The sequence below is a fragment of the Primulina eburnea genome, chromosome 5, assembly GCF_022965805.1.
Source record: "Primulina eburnea isolate SZY01 chromosome 5, ASM2296580v1, whole genome shotgun sequence".
In the NCBI taxonomy this organism is placed as follows: Eukaryota; Viridiplantae; Streptophyta; class Magnoliopsida; order Lamiales; family Gesneriaceae; genus Primulina; species Primulina eburnea.
In genome coordinates this window covers 669,818-690,241 of record NC_133105.1, presented here as the reverse complement: position 1 = coordinate 690,241, position 20,424 = coordinate 669,818, and the positions used below count along the sequence as shown (strand labels likewise).

General features: G+C 35.9%; 4 protein-coding genes, 1 long non-coding RNA gene and 1 pseudogene across 7 annotated transcripts; 4 read left to right on the top strand and 2 right to left on the bottom strand.

Moving 5' to 3' along the window:
• Positions 1 to 616: 616 nt before the first annotated feature.
• Positions 617 to 1,163, top strand: LOC140831538 (probable steroid-binding protein 3). The gene has a single exon (XM_073195285.1). The coding sequence runs from the start codon at positions 674 to 676 to the stop codon at positions 977 to 979; it is 306 nt and encodes a 101-aa protein (XP_073051386.1). The 5' UTR covers positions 617 to 673; the 3' UTR covers positions 980 to 1,163.
• Positions 1,164 to 3,623: 2,460 nt separating this feature from the next.
• On the top strand, positions 3,624 to 6,471 carry LOC140831997 (ubiquitin C-terminal hydrolase 22). The gene is made up of 3 exons (XM_073195745.1): positions 3,624 to 4,731; positions 5,113 to 5,231; positions 5,532 to 6,471. Exons 1-3 carry the CDS (start codon positions 3,947 to 3,949, stop codon positions 6,305 to 6,307), a joined length of 1,680 nt encoding a protein of 559 aa, XP_073051846.1. The 5' UTR covers positions 3,624 to 3,946; the 3' UTR covers positions 6,308 to 6,471.
• Positions 6,472 to 7,358: 887 nt separating this feature from the next.
• LOC140832000 (probable folate-biopterin transporter 2) lies at positions 7,359 to 11,388 on the top strand (annotated as a pseudogene).
• On the bottom strand, positions 11,095 to 13,444 carry LOC140831999 (enhancer of rudimentary homolog). 3 transcript variants are annotated; one of them, XM_073195746.1, is made up of 4 exons: positions 13,337 to 13,444; positions 12,273 to 12,366; positions 11,784 to 11,904; positions 11,095 to 11,388 (listed from the first exon to the last, which is right to left on the bottom strand). In XM_073195746.1, exons 1-4 carry the CDS (start codon positions 13,427 to 13,429, stop codon positions 11,298 to 11,300), a joined length of 399 nt encoding a protein of 132 aa, XP_073051847.1. In that variant the 5' UTR covers positions 13,430 to 13,444; the 3' UTR covers positions 11,095 to 11,297. The 3 variants fall into 3 exon arrangements, with proteins under 3 accessions (XP_073051847.1, XP_073051848.1, XP_073051849.1); XM_073195747.1 differs by having other exon boundaries at positions 13,162 to 13,341; XM_073195748.1 differs by lacking the exon at positions 13,337 to 13,444 and adding an exon at positions 13,192 to 13,330.
• Positions 12,373 to 13,181, top strand: LOC140832001 (uncharacterized). Its single transcript, XR_012117996.1, has 2 exons — positions 12,373 to 12,836; positions 13,021 to 13,181. It is a non-coding gene; the product is annotated as an uncharacterized lncRNA (long non-coding RNA).
• Positions 13,445 to 15,272: 1,828 nt separating the features above from the next.
• LOC140831996 (transmembrane 9 superfamily member 9-like) lies at positions 15,273 to 19,045 on the bottom strand. The gene is made up of 7 exons (XM_073195744.1): positions 18,831 to 19,045; positions 17,667 to 17,831; positions 17,475 to 17,584; positions 17,270 to 17,378; positions 17,064 to 17,176; positions 16,810 to 16,960; positions 15,273 to 16,727 (listed from the first exon to the last, which is right to left on the bottom strand). Exons 1-7 carry the CDS (start codon positions 18,960 to 18,962, stop codon positions 15,570 to 15,572), a joined length of 1,938 nt encoding a protein of 645 aa, XP_073051845.1. The 5' UTR covers positions 18,963 to 19,045; the 3' UTR covers positions 15,273 to 15,569.
• Between the last annotated feature and the right edge of the window lie 1,379 nt (positions 19,046 to 20,424).

Below are 20,424 nucleotides of genomic sequence, written 5' to 3'. Positions count from 1 at the left end.
ACATAATTTTATTATTATAATTTCTATATTTTCAGATAAAAAAATACTTAGCATAAATAAATTTAAATATATTATGTTTTAATTATTAATTAATATCATCGTCTCCCTAGTTATCTGAAAGTACAACACACGTTTATTTATCTGCGTAAACTAATTTGATATATTAAAACTGCAATGCTAAATTTACGGAATCTCAAAGTAAACGATTTTTTTTTTTTGTTGTTTTACAAATTTTGGTTCTGAATAAATTTAAAACATTAAATAGATAAATGTTTGCATTTCCCCAGAAAATCACAGTGTTAATATATTTTTTTTAAGGCAAAAACTTATGTGACACGGTCTCACGGGTATTATTTGTGAGACGGATCTCTTATTTGGGTCACTCATAAAAGAGTATTACTTTTTATGCTAAGAGTACTATTTTTTATTGTGAATATGGGTATTTTTGACCCGTCTCACAGATTATGATCCGTGAGACGGTCTCACATTAGACTCACTCATTTTTTAAAATTATTATTCTAATGGCAGTTTAACTTATTTAAATTAAATTTATTTTTGATGATTTGGGGTAATTTAATTTAATATCTGGAAAAGTAGGCATTTTAAATATATTATTCAGTTTAATCCCCTCTGCCTGCCTTGCACACTCACCACATCCAAAAGCCAGAAATCGATGGAGTTCACTCCACAACAGCTCAAACAGTACGATGGAACCGATCCACCCAAGCCGATATACGTGGCGATCAGGGGCCGAATCTTTGACGTTACCTCCGGCAAATCCTTCTACGGACCTGGCGGGGCGTACTGCGTGTTCTCCGGCAAGGATGCCAGCCGCGCTCTCGCCAAGATGAGCAAGGAGGAGCACGACGTCGTTCCCTCGCTTGATGGACTGACCGATAAGGAGATCGGCGTCCTCAATGACTGGGAGAAGAAATTCGAGGCCAAGTACCCCATCGTCGGTCGAGTTATTAGTGCTTAAAAACTGGGAACCTTCCTTTTTTATGGTTTTACTGTACGATAAAGTGATGTGTGGTATAATCTATCGATATATGGAACTAGAAGGAAGAACGATGCTTTTTTTTTTATGTAATTTTATGCTCTGATGTGTGTTTTGTATGAACACGATCTTGCTTATGGATTAATATATTGGGAATTTCATCTAATTATTTTCACTTTACTGGATAAATAATCGAGAATTTTATATAGTTGTTCTCACGTTATAGCGAGTGATTGACGGATTACTTTGATATTCATACTTTGGGCCAGAATGTCCTTCTGTCGTCCATATGGTTAAAAATTGAGTCTTGGTATCATTTAAATATTGACATGAATCATTTTTATTCTTTTCTCTTGATTCTTGATTAGAACTCTGTACCATCTTATTAATTTTCAAAGTGAATGGGATACAATGATGAAGCGAGAAAGAAGTTAGAAGTCTTTGGTATTTCTTGATTGGAGATTAACAATGGGGTAGACATGATTATAGCTTGAATATCATTCATTCTATCAATCACTGGTGCTTTAGCTTGAGTTCTGGTGATGGTGATGGTGATATTTCTTCTGTTTGATTCTTTAATTTCCTTGTCTCGTGGTGCTTATTTTTGCTATTAGCTTGGACATCAAGTTTCCTTAGTCGATTTTGAAGTTTTGGTCATGTTATGTTCTATTGTATTATGTGTGATCAATGTAATTTGATAAAGAAGCCATGGTTGAATCTAGATTCTGAAACTTTGCACTGTATAATTGTGGATTCTTGATATTATGTGTTTCTTCTACTTAAAATACCAGTTTGCATTTTAAGATGCGTAAGTTTTACAACCATCCAAAGCTTCGGCAACATTTTGTGCTGCAACCTTTATTATGATAAACAAATGTTGTCTGTGTTTCTCACTGAGTGTATAATCACTAATTATCCGGCTTCACTCCTTATGGTGGCTGGCACTGATGTGCTACCTGGTTTTTTATCGTGTGCCTATCTGTGTTGAGATATGGGATATGAAATAATTGGATTGACATTGGAGGTGGTGAGTTCAAGGTATCAAACTCGTTTGTTTGTGGGAATCAATCTTTGTTTACTCAAAATCTTTGATCCCCGATCTCTCCGGCTTTTCCTTTTTTTCCAACTGTGTCTGTCACTTTATTGGTCTTACTTTAACTTACAGTGTGTTTAGCAACCAGGATTTGGGAGGATTTCCTGAGATTTGGATTTCAAAATCCTATTTTTACTGTTTGACAAGATGTTAAAAAACAAGATTCGGATTTGCTTAGGATTTCATGTGATTTCATGGAGTATATCCAAATCTCATCAAATTTGATAAGATTTGATGGGATTTGGATTTTAAAAACATAAAATTATTTTTTTATCCAACACATCATTTTCCACCAAAAGTTTCTAAATGGTTAGACTTTTTTTTCCTTTTAAATTTTGAGTAGATCTGATGTGAGACCGTCTCACAGATCTTAATCTGTGAGACGGGTCAACCTTACCCATATGCACAATAAAAAGTAATACTATTCGCATAAAAAGTAATATTTTTTCGTGGATGGCCCAAATAAGAGATCTGTCACACAAGTACGACCCGTGAGACCGTCTCACACAAGTTTTTGTCTTAACTTTTTTTAAAAGTTGAAAGATTTCGTTTAAATTTTACAAGTTTCTTGTGTTATTTACTGATTAATATAATAAAAATTATAGTAATTACCAAAGCCTCTTTTTACGTTTAATAATTAATTTTATGTTAAAGTTTGAAGTTGTTTGATGATTTTTTAATTATTATTTTATGTGCACTATGATTAATAAATAATAATTAATTTTTGAATTTACAAATACAAATAATAGAGAAGAATTATTAATTTTTAAATTTTTTTTAGTTATTTATGTTATATGATTTCTAAGAGTAGTTTAGTAAAATTTTAAAATTCCAAATTCGAATCTTTTTTTCTCCAAACAAAAAATAGATTTGTAAATATCATTTTTAAATTTTAAACCAAATATCAAATGGAATTTCAAATACTTCCAAATCCAATTCCAAATCTCACGAAATCTTCTCAAATCCTGATTGTCAAACACACGATTAGAGACGTCGTTGCTTGATCTCTCTTTTTACTTGTTTTGAAAATGGCAATATTTGTTTACAATATATTAATATAACGTATGAGAGCTACATCTTAAAAAATATTTTAAATTTTTATGTACTCTCTCGACAAAAAAAATTGTGTTGCCCCGTTAAATACATATTGAGCTGCGAGCAAGCTCTCAACCTCAGGCTAGCATTTTGGCCAAACGAAGCATTATTTCAATGCCGAATTATAAGTAACAAGATGGAAAATTTTCAATATGGATTACAACTATATTCGAATATATATGGAAAAAACATTATATATATATATTTGTATGTATCGATTTTTTATTTTTAAAAAATGTGTTTTGCTAAGATTAGAAAAAAAAAATTAATAAAAAAAATTATGAAAAGATAAAATTGACTCTCAAGTCATCGATTGGTAGTCGAGGCCCTTCTAGAATCGATTATTATCCAATAAATCAGACGAAACATTTTTCATAAATTTTTTAAAAGTAATTAAATGAACGGTTGTGATTTGTCCACCAAATCCGAGGGGGGGTATTCTGTCCCACACGCGATACCATGAGTCAGTCCCTGCTAGGGGAAAAAAGCGCCTCCACCTTCTTCCTCGTTCTGGGCATTAACCTCTGAGGCTTTTACCTTTTACCGATTGAATTTTTTTAATTAATCCCCAATTAGTCTGACTTTATCGCTTATTTTTGTTCCGGAACATCTTATCAGATCAACCCGTCTTTTTTAATTTTTGTTTTGATCCACTTTACCATTCTTTTTGTAAACAATCTTCCTTGATCACTTATCATATTGATTGTCTTGAAGTAAATATTGTTCGTAAGATTAATTTAGTTGCTAAAGATTCCATTTTTATGGGTATGTCAGCAAGAAATGCTTCTTACACTACTCCTAAGCCATGCCAACACCTCGTGGATTACAAGCTGAAATATGGCTTGAGGAACTATAGTTTGGTACAAGATTTATTCAAATTTACCACGTGTGGCAGAACAATGATGGATAAATCCAAATCAGAGGTGCCCAAATGTAAAGTTTGCTCTGGTTGTAACGGAAGATTCTTTATGTGTTTGATCTGTTCCTCAACGACATGCTGTGTAGATCCTGAATCAAATCACGCCCTTCTGCACAGTGAATCTAATGGTGGCCATGAGATTGCTGTGGACATGGAAAGGGCTGAGCTTTATTGTTTTGTGTGCTGTGATCAGGTGTATGATCCAGAATTTGACAGGGCTGTGGTGTGTAATCAAATGACGAGGTTCCCACGAAGTGAAAATGGGGTTGTGGGGAGCGTTGATTTGAGGCTGAGTAAAAGGAAAAGATTGGAAATGGTGGCTGATTTGGATTTTAAAAATGTGAAAAGATTGGTGTCGAAGAGAAAACAAAGCTCCAAATCTTGTTTCCCATTGGGATTGCGAGGTTTAAATAACCTTGGAAATACATGTTTTATGAACTCGGTGTTGCAGGCATTGCTTCACGCACCACCATTGAGGAATTACTTTCTCAATGATAGGCACAACAGCGAGAGCTGCAGGAGAAGTTCAGTGAATCAATCGTGCTTGCCTTGTGATATCGATGCCATTTTTTGTGCTGTTTTTTCGGGTGATCGGACGCCATTCAGTCCAGCTAAGTTTCTTTATAGGTCTGTCAGTGTCCTTGATTTATGTCTTAACTTATAGGATTCTTGGTTGTAGTCCAGTCATGATTCTGTTGGCTATGTTGTTGAACCACGTGAACTGTCTCTTTCTAAGTGTGTGAAGCGTTTAAATTCGATATGTTTCTTGCTACATACACCTATTAGTTGAATTCTCCCTTAAGGATTCTCGAAGATGCTACTTGTATTGATGAATGTTCCTTTAAATCATATTTCATTTACATCCCGACAAATTGATATTTGAGCATGTTTAATTTGGAGCAGGGCTCTGTAATTTACTTTGATGTTTTTTCTTATAATGAATTGAGGCTTGTGCTTAAGTATTGTTTTCTGTAACTGATTGGAGTGGAACTTTTTCTTTACTTGTAGCTGGTGGCAGCACTCAAAAAACCAAGCTTGCTATGAGCAGCAAGACGCACATGAATTCTTTATTTCAATGCTTGACAGAATCCATGAGAAATTAGGGAGAGCTAATCTGGAAAACAAAGGTGACTTAAATCGCAAATTTTGTGACCGTGTTCTTTATAGTTGCCCAATAATAGTTGAGTCTGGTTCAAATACGTGCAATCAGCTATTTGGCATTCCTGAGTTGGTGCCTATTTGCAGTGAGATAGAAGAAGGGATGTTTGACCACAAACACACGCACACATGTGCAGATTCATGAGTAGCTTTGTAAAAGTTTAGAAGGAGTGTATATAAGCACGATGGCTTTATGCTATAACAAATCAAACATTTTGTCCCCATTTATTAAGTTTAGTTGATTGGAATTAATTCTTGTGTTTGCCCAGAAAATGTGGATTGCCAGTGTATTGCTCATCGGGTTTTCTCCGGTATACTGAGGTCCGATGTCACCTGTACATCCTGTGGGTTTACATCCTCAACTTATGATCCATGCGTGGACATATCTCTGGAGTTGAACACGAACATTTCTTATGCAACTGATCTCATAATTAGTAAGCCAGGCAAGCCAAACAAGACCAATGTGTCGTCCACGCTTGCCGGATGCTTCGACCTTTTTACTAGACCGGAGAAGTTGGGGTCAAAACTGTTCTGTGAAAATTGTCACGAAAAGCAGGATGCAATGAAGCAAATGTCTGTAAAAAAGCTCCCACTGGTTTTGTGCTTGCATATCAAGCGATTTGCCCACTCTCATATTCAGAAAATGTCAAGAAAAATCGACCACCATTTGCAATTCCCTTTCTCCTTTGATATGAAGCCATATCTATCCTCTTCTATCGTCAAACAAAGATTTGGCAATAGAATCTTTCCGTTTGAGGGTGACGAATCAGACATTCCTACCGAGTTTGAGATTTTTGCTGTGGTTACTCATTCAGGGATGTTGGAATCAGGCCATTTTGTAGCTTATTTACGTCTGAAAAACCAGTGGTACAAATGTGATGATGCTTGGATAACAGAGGTGGATGAAGGTATCGTTAGAGCCTCGCAATGCTACTTGGTTTTCTACGTGCAAAAAGGTCTATACCACAGAGGGAGCGAGGATCTGAGTTGCCAACCCCTATCGCCACTGACCGACCCTTTTGTTCCTATTGCTGGCTGTTGCTAGGCGACATATCCATTAAAGAAATGCCTCGCAACAGCATACACTTTGATTGCCATCGAGTGATTTTTGTTGATGATGCAAGCACCTGCAGCTTCGTTTCCAGGAGGCAAAGCTTTGAATGGTCGTTCCACAAGGTGCATTTCCAAGATCACTGCCCTCCAATCGGGCTGCATCTTTTACTGATTCTTGCAGCTAAATTCAGTTGTTGCCGTTGCAGTAGACAGTAAATTATTTTCCGGGCGCTGGTATTTGTTTGGCTAGGAACAGGTTGTTTCTTGATTGTGAATTGGCAACGAGATATTCCTCGTTCGGACACCATAATCATAAATTGACTGAAAATGTGGCCACGTTTGTTTGTTTGTTTGTTTTACTTTTGGATTGAGATTAGTTCATTATAGATGTTAATTTCATTTTTCTTTCTTTAAGCAATATCTAGTTAGAAACACTTGATCTTTTTAACTAGAAATCAGTTTCTCCAAGAAGTGGATAGTTTTGCTGGAATAGGCTCACACACGTGTTATATCGGTACTGAAACTCACTCGTTTAGATACTCCTATCCTTATTTTGGTATATATTGACAGAATAATATTTACTAAATCAGAAGTTCCCTATATTGGCATGTTAATCATGTCTTTTTATATTATCGATACTTGAGTGTAAAATTGTATTTTGTATGAAATTTGATTATTTTGAATACCAAGAAATTCTCAGACGCTGCATACTTATCCACATCTGACTTGTCAAACGATTAGACTTGGTTCATTCCTCCACTTGTGTTAGTGCATTAAATTATTTATCAAAATTTCGGAAATCTATCTAAATTAACGAAAATGTAAAGTACGACAATATAATAAAATGAGTGTTTTAAGATGATATTTTTTATTGATAAGTAACTATAAATTAATTGTAACTGAATCATACTAATTTGCTTATTATTACGGTTGATTTTCACGTTTTTTTTTGCCTGAGATTCCAAGAGTAGTTGGGGTGGTTCAGAAGGTTCTAAATAAACGAATATATATTATTGATATTTTATATTATATATTTTATACTATTTTAGCATAAGATTACTTCATACTCTAATCCAAATGGGTCCAATAATCAATTCTTATTTTGTCACTGCGTATTGTCGCGCCTCAGCAATCTTTTACATTTGAAGTTCATCATCCATAAATATTTTTTTACATTATTGTTCTTTGATTGTTGGAAGGACATAAAAAGACTTGCACAGAGATTGTCAAGATTCGAGCAGCTGAGATATTGGCTTCCCTACTGCCATGCTGTCTTGTAAGAACTGTATTTGAGATTTCGGCTCTTTTGATGTTGCATTGATAAAGCATAAAGCTGACTTTTTTAATACAAAACTTCACAAATCTATCCAAGAACAGCTGGGTTTTGAACGGGGTTCTTGTTCGTTTCTCGAAAACATTGGAGAAATAGATCGTAAAATCATGGGGGAGGAACCGAGACTCCCTAAGCATAATGAAGAAGAAGTGCAAGAGAATGAGCAGCCCAAAAAGAGGATCTTAAGCCGTGTTTCTTCGCCAGTTTCTTGGTTCAAAATGCTTGCAAATGAATTGCATTGGAGTTTTGTATTTGGGGTAATTGTTGTGTATGGGATCAGCCAAGGTTTAGGAGGATCTTTAGCAAGGGTGGGGACGGAGTATTACATGAAGGATGTTCAGAAAGTGCTGCCTTCTGAAGCTCAGGTTTATTCTGGAATCACTTCCATTCCCTGGATCATCAAGCCTCTTTGGGGTCTTCTTACCGACGTGGTTTCTATTTTGGGGTATCATCGGAGATCTTATTTTGTTTTTGCTGGTAAACATGTCTGATGTCTTTGGATTAGTTGAGTTTGGTTTTCTTGTAGCTTATTACCTTGTTTGCTTATCTGTTATTGTCTAAATAAGATGCAGTTAGATCCAATGAAGTATTTCCTTTTATATTGTCGTGATTCTAGATTCCAAAGTGTGATATGGTTCTACTTGTACCATAAAGTTGTCTTTGTTAAGGTAAAAAGTTGAAGGTAAACTATTATTGAACTCGACATGTTTGAGGCCATTCTGTGAGAACTGGTATGAATTTTTTCACTTGATTGCCATTTGAATTGCTAGTTAGGCTTCTGATGCTGACCATTTGAGAGATCTTGGTGATTACGATATGTCGGAGGGAGGGAGGATATGACTAGAAATTTGGGAAATTGGATAGTTAAATAAGAAATTATGACCTGGAAGGTTCAACAGTTCTTTTTTCATGATGGGATAATAGGACAGATTAAATTCTGTTTCTAATGTCTTCTATAACTTATCAGTTATAAAGAATAAGAATGGGAAATAATAAATAATTCTTAAGAACTTTGGAAAATTGCTACATGCATACAAATTATAAAATGATTGTTTCCTAACAAAAGCTCTCAAGTTTTCTAGAAGTGGCCAGGAATTTGCATCAGAAGAAATAGGATCCTTGGATCGAAGTATTTCAGTACTGTGAAGATGGATAAGACTTTGAATCATGAAGATAAATATCTTGGATACGCATTTTGAATATTCAAAACTTTGCACGGTTAAATGAGAAAACTAAAGATGCCACCAATACGTAAATGGGGACATGGAAGTCTCTGCTATGCTGTGATACGATGATCCAAAAATTTGGCTTGATTATATTTTTCAGAAAGATACATCCTTAAAACTTTATTTGCCTGCGATCTAGTCTTTTTTCAGACATTTGTGGTAGACAACTATTCTTCCAACTTCTCGGATATAAAAGCTGATGTAAATATGATGATACCAACGCACAAGTGATTCTATTTTGAAAATTATGAAGATTTTTTTGCCAGGTTTCCTGGGTGTTGTTGCAATGCTCTCCTTATCACTGCACATAGTATTGGCATTGCTGTTTCTGACGGCTGGAAGTGCCAGTGTTGCGATTGCAGATGTAACTGTTGATGCATGTGTTGCACAGAATAGCGGTACACATCCTTCCCTAGCAGCAGATATGCAAAGCCTATGCGCCTTGAGCTCTTCGATTGGCTCTCTTGTGGGATTCTCCATTAGCGGTATCTTTGTCCACTTAATTGGTCCTCAGGTAAGCTTTAGGCATCATTCTCGAGAAAATCTTGTATTTTATTTTAGGGAGTGTAAGAAAATTGATTGTTTTACCCTTTAATTGTCAAAATAAAAAGGGGGTGTTTGGCTTGTTGATGATACCTGCTGGGCTCGTTTTGTTAGTTGGTGTCTTGGTCAACGAGCCTCGAACGTCCTTTGTCGAATACAAACAGGTATTCTCATCCTCCTATTGTGGTTCTTTTCCGTACAAAATGATGGAACTCTTATTTTAAGTCATGTCATCAGATGAATCAGAATTTTGTTAATGCTAGTAAAGCTGTGTGGAAGACGTTAAAACTTCCGGACGTGTGGCGGCCATGTTTATACATGTATCCTTTTCGTTGAGTCTTAATATCTCTGAGGGGATGTTCTATTGGGCCACTGACTCAAAGGTTGGTCCATCATTTTCCAAGGTACGTCTTTTCACAATTCTTTGTTGTCATCGTCATCGATACTAAAGGAATCATGGAATCATCTCTAGAACTTGGATGCTGGTCACTTTTTGAAGGACTTGTGAATAGATTTTCAAGTAAACGCAACAGACTCTTTTAGCAACTATGGTTAACTATTTTTGTAAACGAGGGCACGTGTAGTCGGTAGTAGGACCAATTGTTTACGGACTTGTTGTAAAGTAGGACACAGCAGCCCTACCCTACAATATTAGTTTCCCCATACTTGACTAAGTTTATAAACCCACCCCTAGTCTGCAAACAACTTGCATGCTGACACAGTTGCTATCCTCTGAACGGAACTCATTGGATACATAATGGCAATCGGGTCCATAGGATCCCTTTTAGGGGCTTTACTATATCAATACGGATTAAAAGACTATCCCTTCCGTGATCTACTCTTCTGGTCTCAGATTCTTTCTTGTCTCGCTGGAATGCTCGATTCGGTGCTGGTTCTTAGATGGAACTTAAAGTTTGGATTACCGGATATTTTGTTTGTAGTGATTGATGCAAGTGTGTCTCAATTGATTGGAAGGCTTAAATGGATGCCACTTCTTGTGTTAAATGCAAAGATCTGCCCTCCAGGAATCGAAGGCACTTTCTTTGCATTGCTTATGTCGATGGACAATGCTGGACTTCTCACTGCTTCGTGGTTGGGTGGCTTATTACTTCATGTTTTTAATGTAACAAGGACTGAATTTGATAAGTTTTGGATGGCGATTTTGATAAGGAACTTAATCAGGATCACCCCATTGTTTCTGCTGTTTCTGGTTCCAAGAGCCGACCCCAACTCTACTATATTTACAGATGAGGTTCTGGATTCGAACGAGGATTCAGGTGTTCAAGAATTTGATGATGTTGAACTTGTAGCTCTGGTTAAGAGTGTGGATCGCGGATAGATTTACTGGGGAAAGAAACACAGAAGATACTGCCCTGTTTCATTCTTTAGCAGGCGAGATTTGTTCATTTGTCGGGGGGTGAATTTTGCTTATACTATGCTCTTTAGTTCTTTCATACGGTCATAAGGGTAACTTTGTTAAGAATGAGCGATTAGGTTGAGGAACAAAGACGTCGCAAGTACAAAAAAAAGGCTATCTTGCTTATGTATTTGGATATTTTTGGAAAGGTTCACAGTCCATGTTTTAAATCAATAATCCATGTATAAGAAAGCCGAATTGACTGTGAGAATGACATACCGTATTGCTTAAAACGACTGGCTAAAAATTCACACCATACGTAGGACAAGAATATTCGAAAACACTAGTACAGTAATACAACAACAATACAGATCATACCAACGGAAAGTTTTGTTACGATGGCACAAAGTTTGGTAAATTAATTGAAGGAATAGGATTTGGATAAAGGATCCGACTGACCAACTCAGTGGATTAAGCTTTTAACTACAATATCCAGTAAGAAATTATCTGCACAACATGGACTTCATTGAGCCAACTTCTTTAAGTGCTGTAATGTCCTCTGCTTTATCCACTGCCGATCATAAGGTAGGTAAGCCTGAACTGAGTGATCATAGCTGCAAAAGAATAACAGGAAATTGTTTAAATAACTTTGACCATGGCAACAGCCTCTAAAAGGAAGGTCAGAATTAGATTGCAGTTCAACAGTAGAACATTGAAACTAAAAGCAGAAGGACAGGCACGTATTAGCCAACATTTTATAAGGTAAAGGAAGGACTACATCAGGCAGAACTTAGCGTTTGAAGCCATCAGATGGCAGGCTGATTATTAAAAGTTCAACATAACAATCTGGTTGCCGTAGGCAAATCCGCGTTCAACAAATTAAAATATTCATTCATTTGCACGCACTTTCATGTCCATGATGGCCAAAGTGCTCTGGTCTTCTCTTTGCGCATGTGTGCGTGTGTGAGTTGAATGAGAGTGAGAGTGAGAGTGAGAGTGAGAGATTTACACTAATGCACTCAGATCAGCAAGCCCATCAATAAAATTGTAAAGTTCTGAAATGTCATAAGTTATGTTTCTTATGGCTGGATACAGTTCCTTGAGTTTTCTTTCATATATTCCACAAATCCCTGCAGAAACGTCAGAATTATATCAGATCAAAACACTTTAGGATGATATCGTTAACTGCTCCCAAAACCCTGTACAGTGCAAAAATTCTTATTGATGGCAATATGAAAACCAAATTTTGGGGATAGCAGACGTTGGAAGATTAAAAAAGGCAAAACATCACTAAAACAAAACAAGCGATTAGAAAGTGATAAAGTAACAAAAATATATATTGACTCAACAAAAAAAATGGAAAATTACTATTCTTCTCTATTACACAATTTATCCAACATGTGCTATCTCATAATTAATCTTTTCACGGGCCTACAATACTCCAAATAAGCGTAACAATTAGAATTTTATATTTAATAAAACATAATTTGGTACATACCATCCATTGCTTGACTGATGGAGTCATAGTCCATGAAAGTCCGAGTTGCTCTATGCTGAGATGTTTGCATGAGAATAATGGTATGCCTGTTCGACTGCATACAAGATCCCAAAGAAGTTAAGAAGTCAAGAGATTAAAAATCCATCTAGAAGCAAAACAGAAGTTTCAGCAGATATTGGGAATCTGCATGATATGAATCATTTTTTGCAGGTGAAAACATCAAAGAACCGAGCTATTCCTTAGGCAAACTGTACACACGATGAACTCACTTTCACAAACTAACAAGATTACCGAAGCCGGTTAAATGTAAAACAAGAGGAACAAAAATATATTTTAAGGTGGATATGAGGGAGTATTAAAGTTTAGAGTGGAGATTAAGAGTTATATGCTAGGGCTGGCAGAACAAGATCATGAATTTAATACAGCAACCACTATCACAAAAATGTTCTTTCATCACGAGTGGTCATGGTCATCCAGCCATTCGATATTATAAACGAGCCTGCATTTCCAGTATCGAGAATAACATTCACCAGAACTGATCCTTCAAAGGATTAGGAATCTACGGTTTTCAAGACTCAAAAAAAAAAATAGTGGCACTTTCTTGTGCTCTTCTAAGAACAATTGCGCACACACAAACAGCAAGAGAAAGCTCAACAAAGATTCTCTTTTTTTACGAATGCACACTGTATTAGCATTTATACAAGTAATAATTGAATAAATAATGATTTGCTCAGAGATTGAATTTAAGGATTCAACCTGTGTCTACGCATAATAGGCTATTCAAGCTAAAAAACGCGGATCAAAAACAAAATCTCACAGATATAAGAACACAGGCAAACGAGGTCTAGCACTAACTTTAACTTGATGAATCAATGAACTGAAATATTACCATTAATTAGACTAATTAGCTGCATAAAACCATTAAATACACACAAGAAATTCCCAATTCTCGTAGCAAACAGAACCCAAAGAAGATGGAAAAATTATGTCAGCAATAAAATTCCAGAGAGGGCAGGCGCATGTTAAGAAGAAAAGGACGGAGAAATAGAGATCGAGAGCTTGACCATTTTGGTGGAACAATTCAGCTGCAGGGTTTGCGTGCAGCTAATAATTGGGATTTTAAGGCCTGTGTGGGTCCAATATAGGTCGAGGCCCATTTTGTTATCAGGCCTGATTACAGCATCTCTTGACCCGATCCATAGAATTATAATATAGTGTGTGTAAATTTTTTTATATACAAATTGATTTGCTTATCAGGTATCTTTCGATCTAAAAAACGTCAAATAGCTCGAAAGTATGAAAAATGAAATCTGCAGACCATGAATTCGGCTCAAAGGATAAATCAGAACTCCGCGTTCATTTAGTTGAACGAAAGGAAAAAACTTGTGTAAGACGGTTTCACGGGTCGTATTTGTGAGCCGAATATCTTATTTGGGTTATCCATGAAAAAGTATTACTTTTTATGCTAAGAGTATTATTTTTTATTGTGACTATGGGTAGGGTTGACCCGTCTCACGGATTAATATCCGTGAGAATGAGACCCACTCTGAACGAAATTATTGAGCGCAATCAAACAAATTTGTTAATTATTAGTAAGAGCTTGTTGGTTCTTTTAAATCCAAATCTAAATATACTTGTAATGCACTAAATAATCATCATATACATATGACTCGTACTATATTTCAAGAAACTTTTATGTATGTTAACCAATCTATAACATTTTTCAACTTTACTAAAATTAATTAAGGTTGGAGAAAAACAATCGGAAGGAACGGATGTGAGCAGCAGCAACAGCACGTGGGCTTGCATGCAGCTGTACAAGCCTGACGTGGCCACCACCGACATGATCATATACGCCCGTTCTTGGAAGAAACAGTAATCAATGAATTCCGATGATGTGAAAAAAGCCGGATCAGCGTACCAGCGGAACATGCCTTATGGCCCTTACGCCACGGCTGCAGCCGCCCTCGCTGCGGTCGGAGGGCTCTGGTACTTGAATTCCCGAAGAAAACATGAAGACCAGTCCTCATCCAGTAACTGGCAGATGCTTCCCGCCGATGAACTCAACCACGCAAATAGCTAGGAATGTGTACCAGCTCCTGTAAATCGACGACGTTATTGTATTGTTTTCTTTGTTCCACTTTCCCATTGTCGAATTTATTGGATGGAATAACATAATATTTTGATATTGTACGTGAATTCGCATGTTGATCAAGAAATATAAATTAATGAATTATATGTACCATGTTACATTAGTATATCATGGAAAACTCGGCAATTTATTATAAACAAAAATTCGAATTCAATTCTCCATATACGATTCATTAATGGAGAGAGTTTCCATCTTTAAAGCAAATTCAGCGTCAGTTTCTCCGAGCCGTATCTATTTTCGATTTCATCTGAAACGAAAATTTAAAAAGATCTCGGTGGGGCGCGAAAATTTAAAAATGAATTCTCTTGTTACTATAAATAATGGTAAAATTTAGTTATCAAATAATAAATACAATAAATTATACATAAGAAACAATATATTACATAAAAAACAAGTTAATAAATATTTAAAATAATTACATAAATAATAATCCTCTAGCTATTTTAATGGAAAATATATATCAAATTAGTATAATCAAGTTTTCGGTTCATTTCTTTGTCAATCAACAAGATAGTTAGCTCATTTACTCTATTTTGTGACATTATTAACCGAAAATAAATGATTATTAACTTCAACTTCGATAAACTTCTTTATGCTTATGTAACAAAATCTTACAAGCATTATAAGTATTTGAGAATAAATCATTCAGTTTTACCAAACATGGTAGCATCTTAAAAAATTGTTGAAGCTCTATACAATACTTCATCAAGCATTAACTTCTCCAAACTCAACAAATCCCCCAAATTTTTTTGATATTGTTTAAATTGTTCAAACCAAACTTGAAGAAAAAATCGAATTTGATCGATTATATACAAAAAATATTCAAATTAATCTTCTTTTTATTAATATTATTAATATTGGGCCAACAAAAACTTATTCCAATATATCTAACTCAAAATATATACCTTAAACCCTCTCAAAAACCAGGCCTTCAGTTGGTGACCTCCTTGGCCTCAAAAAAGGTCGGCCCTGAGTTTCTCTCTAGTTGCTACATAGATTAAACAACAAATCCAAATAAAAACAAAAGTTAATACAAAAAAATTGACTTAGCTCCGAGAATTCCCCAGACTGTCATCTCCAAAATCCACACATGCTCTTGATATCGCATATATTTATGCATATGAGACCGCGTACTTGTGCGTCACTCAATCGATCTTGACGGAAGAATAAATCAGCCTTGTGAACCAAAAGCACGCGTAGAAGCCTATGGTGCCCGTGAGCACAAAGAACGCGTAAGAAGCAATCAACATGTAGCCGAAGTACAATGCACCTGAAACTGGCTTCGTGATTTCTAGCTTGGTGAAGAAGTAGAATGTGGCGTAGAGGAAGAGGTATAGTGCAGAAGATCCGGATGTCAAGTACGACCTCCACCACCATAGGTAATCTTCGCTGCACAATTGGAAGTAGCAGAGCACAATGGTTATCTCAGCACAGGTGACGAGGAGGATGATGAACACAATGAAGAGGAAACCGAAAATGTAGTAGTATTGGTTCATCCAGATTGAAGTCAGTATGAAGAAAAGCTCGATGAAAACAGCTCCAAATGGAAGGATTCCTCCGATCAAGATTGAGAAGATGGGATTCATGTACCACGCCTGTTCAGGAATCTGTCTTGGGATCTTGTTCGTTTTTACAGGATCCTCTATTGCCGGTTTCTTGAATCCGACGTAGCTGCCCACGAACACAAGCGGAACAGAGATTCCAAACCATAGGAAGACCAGGGCAAACATTGTCCCGAATGGCACAGCCCCGGAAGACTTCTGGCCCCAGATGAGGGCATTCAGTACAAAGAAGATGGCAAATACAGCAGCGGGGAAGAAAAATGCAGTTCTTAGGGCGTTTTTCTTCCATTCTGTGCCTTTGAACATTTTGTAGAGACGTGCAGCCGCGTAACCAGCAAAAATTCCCATGAAAACCCAAAGCAATAACATGGCAGTCATGAGTCCACCCCGGTTCGAAGGGGATAGGAATCCTAGGACAGCAAAGATTGTCGTAACGAGGATCATTCCCAAGAATTGTACACCTGTTCCGACATACACACAGAGCAAGTCTGAGTTGATTGGAGGTCGGAACACCTCCGAATGGACCAGTTTCCATCCGGTTTCTTCCTGAGCCTCTTCCTGCGTCTCAAGTTCATTGTATTTCGAAATGTCACGATAAAGGGTTCGCAGCATTATCATCGCTACCATGCCCGAAAGGAAGAGAACAATCATCAGAGAGTTTACAATGGAGAACCAATGGATTTGATCATCTGTCATAAGAAGATAAGTGTCCCATCTTGATGCCCATTTCACCTCACTCTCCTGAAATATAATTTGTATCACGAACTGTTGACCTCACAAATATTTAGATTAAGGGTAAGAAATTTATGGGAGAACTGATAACCTGAAATGCAACGTCGTAAGTGAATATCACTTCTTGCTTATCTTCGACCACTTGTGGAGAGTCTGAAGATGAAACTGTATGCTTAGTATGGGGATCACATGTAGTTAGACGAGCATCCTTACTCCAGTGCCCTTCGTACTCATGCTTGATGCTAAACAATGAAGAAAAACATGATTAAAGGTTTCGTGAATATAGCATAGCAAGACTTCACCAAGAAAGCAACAGAGTGAAAAATACAACCCTGAAGAACCCACCTAAATGGTGTGACCTCAAACCCTACTATCCTCGCAGTTTCGGTCACCTGATCCTTGTGAAACTTGACCGTGAAGCTCAAGTGGTTGTTGAGGAAGTATTTTACATCCTTGCTCTGGACATAACAGAAACAACGCCAGTGAAAAAAACGAAAGAAACATTGCACAGATATCATTCAAAAAAATTAGGACAAAGTTGGTCTATTTACGCCACTATATTGTCCTTTGAGCCCAATATGATAACCCAGCTGGTAGATTGTTGGTCCTTCTTGTTGTGATCTTGGAATGGAAACTACCAGTGGAAGGTTATCCAAGATCCTATAGAACAAAAAGGTAGAGTTATTAAGCAAGGAGAGGCTCTTAAATTTTGAACTCTTTAATAATAACATAAGAAAATTGATTTCTGTTCCCTACATGTTGACACGATATTCATCTTCAATCTTTTCTTTGAATTGTTTTGCAACTTTGGCATCAAGTATAACCCGACAAAGAACACTGCACATTTGTGGTTCCCTCATTGTAAACTGTGGCATGAGTGATGTTAATGACAAACAAAATGGTCAAAAGGAAAAAGGACTATTATATCAGGAAATAAATTTTACTGACCACAAAGGGGGAATTCTCAATACGATCTCCACGAAGCACTTCACCAAGATTTTCCCTACTGTCAACTATGGTTTTTGGATGACAAAAAGGAAGAGAATAGTATGAGTACGGAAGCTGAGTTCTTATTGAAGTCAATTTGTTCACTTTCACGTTCAGTGGAGCTCCCTGGAGTAAAAATATACATTAAAAAAAAACAAAGAGGGCTAACATAAGAATCTTTTTTTACTTCAACGGAAACTCATTATGTAGAAAAGGAAGCATAACATGCAACTTAAACAACAATTCGAATTACACATATCAGTTCTTAAAAAGAAGGGAAAAACACAGCCACTGCGATACTGAAGAATCAACTCTCTTCTCCTTCTCTGATAGTTAAGTGTGTACTCGTTAGATTCAACCTCAGGTGGCATTAGATACAGGTTTTTAGTTAAAATTTATCAATTTTTCCTGAGAATCTATTCAATTTATTGAATGGCCGAAATATGCAAATGCAACATCACTGAGTCCTTTTCCTCAATTATAATCTCCATGTATTCCAAGATTCAATATCCTGAATAGAACATGTATTCTGATAGAAACGAGTTAGAAACTAAAGTAATAATCTCATGAACTAGATTCTTTACAGTCTTCTAGATCAATTACCAAATATGACACACACCGTAGATGGTTATCACCATGAATTCACTATATATCAATTGTTCCATAATTATTAACTTCGTGATCTCTCGAAATAGATATTCTGATATTCCCTTCCAAGTTCCGTGCAAAAAATTTGCTTGATACTATCAATATGAAACAGAGGTGGAAGCATAAAAAAGGTAATCCCCGAAAAAAAATATATGTATTCAAATTTAAAGTTAAATCCTTCAAAATCTAAGCTTTGCCCCGAAAAAATGCATTAACTACCTATCATGAGCAAAATCTATTTCAAACAAGTACCATAAACTTTTCTCCAAAGCAAAACATCCGATCAAATCTAACAACTTGACAAAAAACCCATTCGATTAGCTAATTCCACATAAAAGCACAGAGAACAAAAAAGATCATATCTTTGAATAAAACACAGATCAATAAACACATTAAAACTTCAAAACTTCAGAGTGGAAGTACGGGAACATAAAAATGCTGTCCTGCTGAAGACAGATTCACAGAAAAAAATTGGACCTTTTGGAAGTCTTCGGGGGCAACGCCGGGAAGATAGAAGCCAAGGGAATAGTGGGAAGAAACCAAAATGAAGATGGTTCTGAAGATGAAGATTAACCGCATTGTATGAGATCGAATCGCAGCTCTTCCCATTGTGGAATCAAAGCGTTAACTGTGTGCTTTCAGATCCAGAGAGAGGGATGAAAAGGATGAGCTATAGTCTTGTGTGTATTTTAAGGCTGATCATATAAAAATTGTAATTTTGGTATGCATGTTTATTTTTTTTCCTAACCTCCATTGTATTGTTTTTTAAAAAAAAAAAATTAAAGATTCACTAACCTAGTAACCTCCAATGTTAATTTGTTATTTTCGAATTTTTTTTTAAAATTACAATCCTTTAACAATTCGAAGACGTGTGATGATGACATGATATTGATAATATTTTCATATGAAATATCTAAAAAAATACATTTATAAAACTAAATACACGACAGAGAAAACTTGTGGGCTACATCCGATTCTGATCAAAATTCTTCCTAAATTTAACCTATCAATATCCAAATAAATTGAACGGGAATATTATATTGTTGATATTGTATATTTATTTTTTTGCGATTTAGGTCATTAGTGTTGATAAATTTCAGTCTCAATATAATGTCTAATAATTTTAGTGATTTTTTCTTACATGACACGGATGTGTGCAAGTGTTACATTAATATTTTCGATGAAAATTTATTAGGATTGCTAAAAAATTAAACATAAGAGACTAAGACTGTAATTTGATAATATAAATAATTAAAATAGTAAAGAGATGCTATTTTAAGTTGGAGTGGATCTCATGTGAGACTGTCTCACAGATCTTAATCTGTGAGACGGGTGAACCCTACCCATATTTACAATAAAAAGTAATACTCTTAGCATAAAAAGTAATACTTTTTCATGGATGACCCAAATAAGAGATCCGTCTCACAAATACGATCCGTGAGACCGTCTCACATAAGTTTTTTCCTTTTAAGTTGCCTGAGGTGGGATTGAATAAAAATATAAATCTAAATTATAAAAAGTAAAAACATACCTCATATGATGACCTCAAAATTGAAGCATCACATGCATAACGAGGGTCGGAACTGAGGGAGGCCTACCTTCTCAGTGCCAGCCTTGTACGAGGGATGCAAAAAATTTATTGCTTTAGGCTCAAAATAAGTTTTAATATACAATAAAACCTCTATAATATAAATTAATAATGTTAAGATCATAAAATTTTATCAATTTACAAATATTAACATTTCAAGATAAACATTTATTAAGTTAACCTCGTCTTGTTATAGCCTTAAGTGAAAATTATTAAGCCCTAGATAGGTCCCATCAGGGTAAAAGCCCATTTTTAATCCTAGAAAATCTATAACCAAGTAGTTAATCTCTATTTTGAAAGGTAAGCTCTTATTTGTGCTCTCAAGTTTTCTCGATTTTATGTGGTTTTGGGTTTCGTCGACTTGATCGAGCATCAGGTTTTTTTCGCCACGCACTCTCCCAAATCTCTAACGTTCTGTGACACAGATGACAATCCATTAAATTTTCTTAAGGTTCACAGAAGCGACATCGACACACCATGATA